The sequence below is a fragment of the Puntigrus tetrazona genome, chromosome 1, assembly GCF_018831695.1.
Source record: "Puntigrus tetrazona isolate hp1 chromosome 1, ASM1883169v1, whole genome shotgun sequence".
In the NCBI taxonomy this organism is placed as follows: domain Eukaryota; kingdom Metazoa; phylum Chordata; class Actinopteri; order Cypriniformes; family Cyprinidae; genus Puntigrus; species Puntigrus tetrazona.
In genome coordinates, this window is record NC_056699.1 from 31,701,028 (window position 1) to 31,714,671 (window position 13,644).

At 36.4% G+C, this 13,644-nt stretch overlaps 2 protein-coding genes across 2 annotated transcripts in view; both read left to right on the top strand.

Annotated features, from left to right (window-relative positions):
* The first annotated feature begins 8,691 nt into the window (after positions 1-8,691).
* Positions 8,692-11,840, top strand: cnn1a (calponin 1, basic, smooth muscle, a). The gene is made up of 7 exons (XM_043245911.1): positions 8,692-8,751; positions 9,362-9,483; positions 9,767-9,833; positions 10,336-10,473; positions 10,593-10,709; positions 11,189-11,335; positions 11,628-11,840. Exons 1-7 carry the CDS (start codon positions 8,692-8,694, stop codon positions 11,838-11,840), a joined length of 864 nt encoding a protein of 287 aa, XP_043101846.1.
* Positions 11,841-13,264: 1,424 nt separating this feature from the next.
* pld6 (phospholipase D family, member 6) overlaps positions 13,265-13,644 on the top strand; it is a 3,641-nt gene continuing 3,261 nt past the window's right edge. The window contains exon 1 of the mRNA XM_043246697.1: positions 13,265-13,341. Within this exon, the coding sequence (XP_043102632.1) occupies positions 13,330-13,341 (12 nt within the window). The 5' untranslated portion in view covers positions 13,265-13,329. The remainder of the gene's footprint in view (positions 13,342-13,644) is intronic.

Below are 13,644 nucleotides of genomic sequence, written 5' to 3' on the forward strand. Positions count from 1 at the left end.
ATAATGTTACATATAATTATTATTAAAATTGCTTTTTCATCTTGAACATATTTTAAAATGCAATATATTCCTCTGATGCAAAGCTATTTTAGCATCACGACTCAGCGATCCCTCAGAAATCATTTTGATATGAAGATTTGCTGCTTATTATATAAATGCCGAAAACAGTTGTGCTGCGTGATATTTTTACGGAAACTGATTTTTCTGGTCACTTTAACGAATACAAAGTTCAAAAGAGATGTATATAATGTATCTACTGTCACTTCTGGATAAAAGTCTTGCTTTTAAAAAAAAACCCAAAACCCTACTGACGTCCAATATTTTGCTTTATGTCTTTTAGAATGCATTATCTAAAAGACTTATTATTACCCAGATGCCTATGTTGCATATTCAGGCTGGAATCGGCCGCAAAGTCGACAAGACCTTTTACAAATAGTTAAAAAATCTGGCCACATGAGACAACTAATGACTTTCCATTACCGACTGAACTATGACGGAAAAGTGATTAAACTGAACCCGTGCAAGTGGGCGCCAATAGAGACTCCAAGCAGACGCGCTGTCCTCTGATTCTGTTGCAAATGCGCTGTTGATGTGAAGTGACCCAAAACCGAGGGTGGAGAAGCTTCTGTGTGCTCTCCGTGACCTCTGACCTCATATCAAAAGCTTTTTTTTGGCCTGAAAGCCGTGGCACGGCTGATAACGGGAGACAGGCAGGCAGACTACTTGGATTCATTAAAAAGAGAGCAGGCGGGGACAATGTGGGCTCCGGAGGTTTTTTCGGTCATGAGTGAGTAGTTCAGCTCCCTAAAGACGCTCAGGCCGCTGTACTTTGGACAGTCTGTGTGTGTTCTCCTGAATTAAACAGCGGTACGTCTCGCTGGCCAGCTGTATCTTATCATTCTGCCCGTTAACCCCTCTTAACACCCCTCACCTTACACAAGCTACACCTGGATGCCGACAATTCAGCTTTCAGTCACAGTAATAAATTACGGTTTACGATATTTGCAAATAGAAAAAATCCGTATTAAACTGTAAAATTATTTCAGAATATTACTGGGTTTTTACTGGATTTTCGAGTTAAACAAAAATGAGCAGAAAAAAAAATCTCTCCAACCCTAAACAGTCGAATTGTAGCAATGAGGAAATACGAAATTAAAATCTGATTTTTGTAAACAAGCCAAGTCAAAGTCAGTTTTATTGTCAATTCTTCCACATGTAAAGCAATTTACATGCAGAGAACTGAAATGACGTTGCTCTCAGAGCCTGGGTGCATACAGATAGCATTAACTAGGCCTAGATCATCATTTCTCTATGAATAAGAGAAGGAGTGAGTCAGACGGCTTATGCATGAATGTACCTGTATACAGTCCAGTAATGTCTCATGCGTCATATTCATCACCACAGTCAAATGACATGAAGGACATGAGAAGAGCCAAAGTTAGACTTTTCCATCCTCTGTTTCCATTGCGACGCCCGCTTTCAGATGTTGAAGCTGTTTCCCATCACACACTTAAGTCATAGTAGTCACAAAAGCACCGCCCAGAGTCAAAACCAGGAAGCAAAACAAAATACAATCAGATCATTGGCCAACGACGCTCCTGTGTTTATATTGGGCCGCTAGGAAACAAAATGTTGGCAGAAGGCTGAGACATCACCGGTAAAAAAGTGGTGTTTCTTAAACATGTGCATTCATTGTGAGTCAAATGAGTCAGAAATGTAACGCGTTCAGTGCTCATAAACACCACAGAGCAGATAATGGCTATGCAGAAGGAGAGGAAGTCATAGATACCGGCGAGTTTGGGCTTGAAGCACAATGGAGTGTTGCTTTAAATGCACGCTCAGAAACTCGAGCGCTTCAAACAAAGCCTGATTAGCATTTGACATCCCTCCTCGGCGGTAAATAGACGGTGCTGTGAATTCTCGGCTCCGGCCCTGCCAGGTGTTGCATGGTTGGTTTTCAGCCTCGTGAATGTGATTTCTGTGTGTGCTGCTGCCCCGGTCTCACATTTAAACCCACCTGCTTTGCTCTGATCAAGAAAAGGTAACAGGATAGCCACTTTTGGACCTCCTCCCCAGGGTGTGTAAAGGACTCACGTTTAAAATGCATCTTATGTCTCTGTGTTATGTGGTTTTAAAAGTGCATTTTACAGAAGATCTAGTTATTTACAGTGAACAATGATCAAATAAAGCTTTCAGAAATAAAGATTATACATAAACTGCTAATATGTATCTATAAAGTACTAATATGTGCCATTTGGGGGTAAATATGGTACACGTATGTATCGTTTTTTTTCTAAAAGTTTATATTAAGTTTAAGTTATATTAAGTTTAAGTTTATCAAACTTTAAAGGACTGAATACAACGTCATAAATGCAAAAAAAAACTGTTGTTTTTGCTAACTGAAATGAAGTTGTAATAAAATAAAGTGTAAAAATTAATGCTTAAAAACGTAAACGAGCTCAAGCTCGGCTGAAGTAAAAAATAAATAAAAGAGTTTGTTTAACCAAAAATAGTAAACGTGAAAAGCACATAACAAAATTACAAAAAGAATGAAACTAAAATAAAAAAATGGAACTATAAAAATCAAAAAATCAAGCCATAATTAATAATAATACTAAAGTAATACTTCGTAACATGTCAGTGGCTTTAGTAAAAATAAATTTCATTAAAAAAAAAAAATAATATTAATATATATATATATATATATATATATATATATATATATATATATATATATATATATATATATATATATATATATATATATATATATATATACACACATATATGGGTTGACCAGTAGGCGACGCTATAGCCACATTTGAATACAGATTATAAAAATATCTTTAACAAAGTTTTTATGTCAATATGCAAAAGATATTCAAAATGCTGAAATACAGCTTCACCTTTTATTTGCCATTTTAAATGAATGGGAGGCTTAGTTTCAAAGTGAGCCAGTTTTAATTTTTGTATATAATCACATTCAGATAACATGCTCTGACTGCTAGTATGACCTACTCTGCATTAAATTCACCATGAAGCCAAGAATCAGAAGGAAAAAAGAAAAGCATTATGACTTGTAAGAAACGTACTGTTACCTGCCCTACAGATGGTTTGATAGATGTAAACAAAACTCCCAGGAATATATGTACATAACAGATGTTCCATAATAAATCTATGCCACAAATAATCAAATACCTCCTTTTAAAATCCGAATCAGGACTTTAGGCCTATTCATCACACACGCACTTCTTATTACCAGCGTGACAAATGCAACGTTCATCTATCAGATCTGTCGCATTAAATCTGAATCCAAGTACCTCGATACATATACATGAAGATAAACTGTTATGATGCGATATATTCTGCGGCGTCTAACGGCTCTTAATATCCAGAACACACTCACACTCAAACAATCACACGCAGCAGAGGATCCCAGTACAGAAATCAATGAAATTGTACTGTCAGGGTTTTAGTGTCGTCTTCACCACGGCTGGACAGAATAGATGCATAGCTCTGGCAATAGATGAGAGGAGATGGAGGCATCAGATCAATACGGAGCTGCTAGAACAGGTAATAATATATTGATGGTTTTATGTGAGGTCTGGAGGGATGGGGGTGTGTTTAAATGAAAATGGAACTATCAGATAAGACTCAAATCCTGTGTGATAGCAACATAAAATATGCTTTCACATGCTTTCACTCCAACCAAATATGTTCTAAGAACATTTTGATAATGTTCCCATTAAGTTAAATCTTTATTTTTGTATGTGCTTGGTTTTTTTTGTTTTGTTTATATATATATATATATATATATATATATATATATATATATATATATATATATATATATATATATATATATATATACAATTTAATTTAATATATATATTATTATTATTATTATTATTATTATTAATTCACCATTTTAGCATTTTGCATGGGAAGACTCTCTGAATAAAAAATTTTAGACAAATGTCCAGCTGAAGCGTTAATTAACGCATTCATAAAAAGTTTGATGAATGTATTAAAAATAATGCTGTCAAATGATTAATCGTGTGCAAAATAAAAAAAAAAATTGTGTGCTCTGTATATTTATTATGTATATATAAATGCACAAACATGCATATTTAAGAAAAATATATGTTTATAGATTAAATATGTTTATATAGGTCTATATAATATACAGTACACACACACACACACATTTTGGACATGATTAATCATTTGAAAACTTAAGATGAACGTTGTTTTTTAACGTTGAGAAAACATTGCTAGAACGTTCTAAGAATGTTCCCTCTGGGCTTCTTTTTGTTATAGTGAAGGTATAGTCCTTGTATTTCAAACTCACTGACAACATTCAGATCTTTTATACTTAACAGTGATTGGAGTGGGATCTTATGACACTGATTTATTTAGCAGTAGTAAGCACATCTGGCCCGTTTACGGTCTTTCGTTTCTTTGAGGCCAGTTGGTATGAATTCAGCTTTTGGCTCCTTGAACATTTTCAGATGAATACAGTGCCCTTATTGTTACCGGAATCGTCAATTTGAAAACGGTACAACTGTATTTTTTTTAATACTTTTCACGAAATGCCTCCATGAGACAGAATAATTGAAAACATGCTGAAAGGAAAGACATTCGTTGAATTGCGCGGACAATAAAGTATTGAACAGGGTCACATGTCCCACATTATGACACAGCTCACTGTACTTGGAATGTAATGATTGCCAAATGTAAACCGTAATTCATTCTGGATGAGGTTCCCTGAAGGAGTGTATGCTAAGATGATGACAACACACACGCAGTGGGGTCCAGCAGTCTGAAATCATGTCGAAAGGCTTAGTTTTTTTTTTTTTATTGAATCCAGTTTTCAAAGGATTTCAAACCGTACAAAACAAGACAAAAAAAATACTTTCTGGAGTATTTATAAGCACTGACACTTGTCGTGTGCTTTTCTTGTACAGACGGACAGATGTTCTTGCTTCTACTGAAGCTCGGGATCCTCTGGTGAACTTCTGGAGAACATGATTATCTTTGCTCAAGCTGTCAATAAATCACATGGAGGGCATATCAAATAAGAAATGCAATGTGTTACACTGATTACTTACACCATATCATTTCTAAAGGGAAAAAGGTTTTCTTTGAATTACAATTTTTTTTACACAGACATCTAGATACTTGACATGACATGGCATTGAATAGAAGGAATTTTTGTGGGACATTAAAATGAACTGAGAATTTTTCATTTCGAAAATGATATCAATGGTGAGCTTTGAGGTCAGCAAGATCATAAAATAATAATACTTTTATTTATAGACGTGAATTGATCAGAAGTGGCCGTAAAGTTATTTACAATGTTGCAAAACTTCAGTAAAAACAGCTGATCGAGAATGGATGATGATTTCTGAAGAATGTTGGAAACATTAATTCAATTTGAAAATGTATTTGAATGGAAAACGCCTATTTTGAATTGCAATAACATTTCCCAGTATCATCAGCTGATGGTGAGCATAAGAGACTCACATCGCATACATGTAAGTTACATTTCATACATTAAAAAAAAGATGCCGACCCCAACGTTTGGACCGTCCTGAACAGTCGTTCAAATCAAGACGCTGAGTAAATCCAGACCTGTTTCTTTGCTATTCTGTTCACAGTCTAAGAGGACTGTGACCCTTGGCCTCTGTCAAGAAGAATCATGGCAGAGGAACATTAATCTGGGCTGGAAACTATGTCTCGTTTCCCACATGGCAGTCAAGGTTGTGTAGCCCAAATTGTGCAGAATATCTGGATCACAATACAGTTGACTTTAGATTCCTGATGCCTCGTGCCGTTAGCTTTGTCTGCATTAAAAATTGCTTTCGGATGAGTAAATTAAAGCTTCAGACTTAAACCATTTTTTCGTGTCTGAATAAGTACCTGGTAAAGATTAACATCAGGTCGGGATTGATGGAGCTGCCGGGCAACATTCTGTCATTGGTCCAAACCTGTTTAACAGTAGGATTACACAATATTACACCATTATTCATCACTGTCTTCTGCTGATTACAGCCATGTGTTACGGGATAGTATATAGGTACGAAATCCAAAAGTATCCAAATCTAAAGAAATGAGCTGTACTGGATGCGCTTTGTTTGTCCTCAGGTGAACCCCAGCAGTGAGAACTCTTCGACTCATCCAGAGCAAATGATGCATCGCTTACTTGGCGGATCTGGAAAATAGCGTTCATGCTAAATAACTGTGATGTATGCATGGCACAGATCTGACCTAAAGTTCAGGGGCTATGATTTTTAGTGCATATAAAAAAATATAAATGGGTGTGAAGAGAAAAATTAATTTTAAAAACACATTTTTTACATATTTTAAAAAAGAATGCTTGCCTATTGCTTAATGCAAAAATAAAATGGAATTTTATGCAACTATGCATTACGCCAATGGTAGTATGCGATATTGTCGTTATCTGACCTTAATGACGCAGCATGTATAATTTAGTTCAGTTATTGGAGAATTAAATGTATCAGCTGTGTCAGTTTGTGGACAAATAGTAAGTTTAGAAGACATACAATACATAATGAGTGTAGTATCCATGCTGATGGTTGTGATGGCACCTCTTGTTGATGATCTTGTATAATTGTAATTTTAATTTAAAATAATGTTGTGTGGGGAAACAAAATGAAGAGTTGATGATACAGCAGCCATGATGTTATAAAAGAGATTGTTTGATGTGATCTTCTAAATATTTCCTCTGAAAACATGTAGGTTGTCAACGTCTTTGAGTCTCGTGGCAAAGGTTGGTCATGCTGCCATCTGGTGGAAAACTATAATTGTTACAGGGATAAATGGTAACATGTTCAACTTATAGAAGTCAGGAGGGTTAAATTTACAGAAATGTAGAGATTTAAATAATTTGAGGATTAGTAATTTCATCACTTGTGGATGTTCTGCAGTGAATGGGTGCCGTCAGAACGAGAGTCCAAACAGCTGATGAAAGCATCACAATAATCCGTAAGTAACCCACACCACTCCAGTCAATCATTGAAAGTGTTTCGGGTGCACTATTCCTTTAGTGTTCTTTGGATTGTAATCATTAAAATGCAGCACTAATTTGTTTTATGAGCACTCTATCCTTGGCTCATTCTCTAAAACAGTTTTAAATGTGTCTTGCCAAACCTGAAATTAACTGAAGTGCATTCCTTACAAGACTTTTAATCCATCCATCCTTTCATCTGTCCGTCTATCCATCTATGCATCCATCCATGGCTATTTGTCATCTGTCTATAAATACATCCATCAACTTATCTATCCATTTACCCATCCATCGCTATTTGCCATTCATCCATCCATGCATCCATCCATCTATCTATCCATCCATCCATCATGACTGTTTGCCATCTATCCATCCATCCATCCATCTATCATCCATCCACCCATCATCACTGTTTGTCATCTATCATCCATCCATCGCTATTTGCATCCATCCGTTCATGCATCCATCCATCTATCCATCCATCCATCACTGTTCACCATCCATCCATTCATGCATCCATCCATCTATCCATCCATCATCACTATTTATCATCCATCCATCCATCCATTCATCACTGTTCACCATCCATCCATTCATGCATCCATCCATCTATCCATCCATCATCGCTATTTGTCAACCATCCATCTATCCATCCATCCATCCATCTACCCATTTATCACTGTTTGTCATCCATCCATTCATGCATCCATCCATCTATCCATCCATCCATCACTATTTGCCATCCATTCATCCATCCATCCATCATCACTATTTATCAACCATCCATCCATCCATCCATCCATCACTGTTTGCCATCCATCCATTCATGCATCCATCCATCCATCATCACTATTTGCCATCCATCCACCTATCCATCCATCCATTATCACTATTTGTCAACCATCCATCCATTTATCACTGTTTACCATCCATCCATTCATGCATCCATCCATCCATCCATCCATCCATCCATCCACCACTATTTGTCATCCATCAATCCATCCATCTGTTGTTTCCTACACTTCCTTTATTGGCAAATGTATGAGAAGAGCATGCAAGGAAAGGAATGTACGCAAGAAATACATACAGTAGTATATATAGGCCTAGTCTTTTTCATTCTCCTCCTTTTCCATATACAGATACAGAAACTCAGTAATGTGATGAACTTATTTCAGAATTCACTTTGGATTCTTTCTGTTATAAATATGTCTACAAACACATGACAGCTGTAGGACCATCATGACCAAATAAAGCCTTCAAATTCCGTCTGTCTCTCTTTCTCACTCCATCCGCCATCTCCTCCCAGCTCCCTACTTAATTTATTATTACCTTTACTATAACACTAGTAATAATTTACTATTATTACCTTTGCTCTTTTGAATTAAAGCAAATGCAGAGATGAAAACGTATGCCGTTTGGAATTTTCGTTTTGTTTGTTATTCTTTTAGAGCTCGCTTGACCCATGCGTGCCAGCAGTACATTCATGCTCACGATTGGTCAGATGGTCAAGATGCCTCGTCCAATGAGCGGCAGACTTGTACAGTATAACACTCGGACAGACGGCGCTTAAAAGATGGAGAGAGATCCAAGCAGAACTCCTGGGCTGCAGCTCAGAGAGCAGATACATACGGGAGCATCTACAGGACTCGACTCGAGAGACCATGAGCACCCAGTTCAGCAAAGGACCCACATTTGGACTCTCCGCTGATGTCAGGAATAAGGTATGCGCACTTTATAATGCAAATGCAATAAACCTGACTGCATACGAAAAAAAAGATGTTGTTTTTCAACAGTTTTGCCCTGTGGCAATTGTATGCCACAGTGTTATTCCAACATTGCGTTTCCTTATTAGAAAATGATTGTCACTTTTCCAGTACAAATATTACAGTGCATTCAGAAAGAAAACATGAACTTAAAAACTTTGAGGTAAATGGAAAATCCCTTCCATTGTGGTATGAGCTGCATACATTTTCAAAACATTTGTCTAAAATAAATTAACTCTTATTTTTGCTATTATAGCTCTTTCATAAAAGTATTTTAGCATCATGCTGTGAACAATCAGTGGTATAATGAGACTTTAATGATGATATCTATTTAACCACCAAATTAGTGTGTAACGTAACTTAATCTAATTTAATGTAGATCTGAAACTCTTTTATGTCCAGAATTGTGGGTTACTGCATCAGCGCTTCGAGAAACGTAACTATGTTCTCAGTGGACAAACAAAGCCGGAAGCTTGTTCATATCCAATTGTTCATATCCATCCTGTTCATGCTTGAATTTACTTTGACTAGAGCAAACAGCTTGCATATATAATGTTATAATGTTCAGCTGGCACAGAAGTATGACCCTCAGACGGAGGAGGCCCTGAGGATGTGGATCCATGAGGTCACAGGTCGAGCGGTTCCTGACAACTTCATGGAGGGACTAAAGGACGGCGTGATCCTGTGCGAGTGAGTTTCACCAGTGAAAGACAGCTAATAACCATTCAGACATTAAAATACATTACTTTACACAAAGGACACGTTACGCGACCAAACAACCCATTACAGATCATTTAGTGACAATTATCACACGCAAAAAAGCACAAAATAATTGCAATAATCAAAAGTGAATAAGCCAAATAAGTAAAAAGTAGAAATAAGCCAATAGTGAAAAGTGATCAAGGGTTAAAACCAAAGAATAAATCACACAAAGTACATTTTTGAGCTTGGTGTAATTTCTCTTGTTCGCTAGGCTAATCAACAAACTGCAACCAGGATCCATTCCCAAGGTCAATCACTCAACCCTGAACTGGCACAAGGTAGTTTTGAGGCACGACTTGTCAAATTTGTGAGAACTTGGATGTCGCCGTTACATTTTGAGATAAAAACTATGAGCCACATTTTTGCCATTTTAAGAATGCGACTGATGTTTGCCACGAACATAATGTCATTAGTGCATATACCAGATGCCACTGTATGCACTGAGCAATGCAGAGAATGTGTACAGAAATGAGCTCTAAGCGGCATTAGCGCTAGACATGCTTTTCTTTGGCACTGTCAAAGTGGCTATTGATTTAAAGCGCAAATAGTTACAGAAGATAAAACAAATATGCTATTAAAAACGCTTTGGATGAACAAGGAATGCAGCACAAGAGTCAAACTCTTCTAATGAATGGACTGTTTTACCTCATCAACCCCAGTTTGTTTAAAGTACTTCAGCTGTGGCGTTGACCTCCAATGAACATGGCATGGTGGTATATATGACACAAGCCACATTTTGGAGAAATATAAGGAATGTATCTATCATTCAACCTCTCCTAGTTAGAGAACATCACTCACTTTATTCGAGCCATCGGTGAATACGGCCTGAAACCACACGACATCTTTGAGGCCAACGACCTTTTCGAAGACATGAACCACACCCAGGTCCAGTGTACCCTCGTCACATTGGCCGGAGTGGTGAGAAAACTTGATAAAAACTCTTTAATACGCAGCTTGAACAACCTGTGAATGCAGCATACAACAATATGTCGTGCTTTTCTATGTTATGTCTTTTTTCGTGTTCTCTCTCCAACCAGGCCAAGACTAAAGGCTTCTACACAAAAAGTGACATCGGTGTGAAGTATGCAGCAAAAAAACAAAGGAAATTCAATCCTGACAAGATGAAAGCGGGGGATGGGATCATCAGCCAGCAGGTGACATGACAAACGCTTGACGTTAGATGAGAAATGCCAACAAGAAAACAGAAAAAACATGACATGCATTTATACTGAAATGGAAATGAGTCTAAAGAAATACCAAGAGTATGAAAATGAACTGCTTTGAATTACACTTGCATCTGATTTGAATGTAGCTACAGTTTGATAGTTAAAAATACTACTGTTTAAAAGATTCGCTTTTTTGTGTGTGTTTTCGAAAATAGCAAAAACATTAATATTGTGAAATGTTATCACGGTTGAAAATATCACGGTTGTTTTCATGTAAATATGCCATAAAATATAATTTAAGTTGAATTTTCAGCCTTAGTCTTCATTATAACATATTTTTATAAATATTTTCTGATTTGCTGTTCAAGAAACATTTAATATTATTATTTTTTGTACCATTACAAATGTGTTCACTGTTACTTTTGATAAAAAACAGTACATAACATATCTTTCATGTGAATTCCCAGATGGGCTCCAACAAATTTGCCAGCCAAAAGGGCATGACCTCCTATGGAACCAGACGCCATCTCTATGATCCCAACATAGGCATGGAGAAACCAGCGGATCGATCCACTATAAACCTCCAAATGGGCACCAACAAATGTGCCAGCATGGTGAGGCCGCATGCTGCATTAACGGCAAAATCACAGTAATTATGAGACTAGCACTCTGTTAATGTCCCCCTCGGATGCTGAAGATTATTATTTATATGTCAACACTCATAATAGCAAAATAGATGCATGTGTGGCTTGATTATCGATGCCAGTAAAACACTTACCTCAATGCTACCGGAAAAACTGAAAAGAAAGCACTGGGCAGTTCAGGTTAAAAAGTGCTTTAAAAATGCCCAAACTGTTCCAATTTTAATACGTTTAATATATTAATTTTGTTTCTGCCCTGCTGTAGGCTGGAATGTTTGCTCTTGGCACGGCGAGACAGGTGACCGAAAAAAACGTGAATCTAGACCCGGTGGACACTACGACCGTGTCTCTGCAGATGGGAACCAACAAAGTGGCGTCTCAGAGCGGCCTCACCCCAATGGGAGGCTCACGTCTAGTGTTTGACCGCAAATACTGCGCCAAGCCTAATGAACAAGACGGCATTGATTTTGTTTATTAATACAGTTGCACTAATTGGTAGACAGTGTCCTTTTCTCCTCATCCCAGACCAGTTTAACCAAAACAAATATTCAGTTATATGTGAACAATGTATTAGGCATACAGTGGTTGATTAGAGAATCAGTTAAGCTGCTCTCTGGTTAGTTTAAAGGGGATCATCTACCACACAAAAACTCCAAGGTGCTTCATTATGGATCAGTCGTAGTCTGCCTTATATATTAACCTATTCAAAATCCTTCAGATTTTATGCAATTGCTCTTTAGATTCAAAATATCAGAAGGTGATTAAAGGTGATTTCTTATCCAAAGATTGTCAGTTAGTGTCTATATGTGGGAATGTTCAGAATATACACAACTTGAGTAAGTATTGAGGAAGTTTTACTATACTATTTGCGCATTTTACACTTTTGAACTTTACAGACCGTGCTTGCATATGCCTGTTTGAAATTTTTAAGCATATAGCATATATATATATATATATATATATATATATATATATATATATATATATATATATATATATATATATAATTATTGTTTGTCATTTTAAATGTGATTAATCTTAATAATATTTCACGATAGAGTGAACAGAAAAGTATTACAGTCACTATTTCATTACTATTATCATTGTATTGTTTGCCATGATTGCCTTAGTCTTAGTCTTAGGCCTATATCCTTACAAAATGTCCTGCCAGTGATTGTGGACAGTAATCGTATGGTGATTTTGATATGTACCGTAATACTGAAATAAAATGGTAGACACGTGGTACTTTTTGGCACTCTTCTTCAGAATTCTCTAGAATTGTTTTGTACTACATTCTAAATATAAAGCGTTATCTTTTATTGGAGATAACAAACACTGACCAATTAAATTGTCCTCTCGTTTCTTAAATGCAAATCTCCACTAACAGGGGGAGCCACTGAAACTCTCACCCTACATCTAAACGACTCTGAAGGGAGGAAACAACTCGGAAATCTGACTCTAACCGTTTCAAAGTGCCACATTAAAACAGATTCAGTGAATCTTTTACGCACATGCTGTTCATGACATTTTTGTTATTATAAATAATATAAAATAAAATCTAAATGCAGCTAATTTAAGTGCAACAAAAAAAAACTATATTTACATTTATTCATTAGGATACTATATTACAATTATTTATATTGTTTACATTTACACTACTTAATGAAATGTCTTTGCGCTGCAATGCAGTTTATTAAAACTAACGCTTTGATAAAACGTTCGTACCATAAACTATTTATTGTTTCAATAACTTTCATTAAAGCTTTTTAGGTTATTTACAAACACCAATCGGACGTGCTTGAAAGAAGTGAGTCTGAAAACGCGTTTTATTGAAAACCGGCCGATTCGAGAACGCTTCATTTACGAATCTCTTCAACCGATTCTTTCAAAAGATCCGACTCACAAGAGCGATTCTCTTTGAACTGAACTTGCACGTGCTATTACTTTGTCGCCTGAGTTTGGCGGATATGTCCCAACAGGTATTATATCAAAACATTAGCAAATTGTGTGCTATAAAAAGCGTTTAGTAGCTAAATACGCACCTGAGTACTAGTTTAATTTGTTGTATTGGTCACTTTTGTGAAACGTTATGTTGGCAAAGCGGTGTAAATCGCACATTAAACATTAATAAATTCTGTCCGTCTTCATGCTACCATCAGATTGACGTTAAATAATCAATTAGCCTACGTTATGCTAATGTCTCAAAATATTATAAAACGCTCAGAAATGCTTGCTTTCATTGGCCACTTGGCAATAAAGCGTCGCCATTTGTAAAATGAACT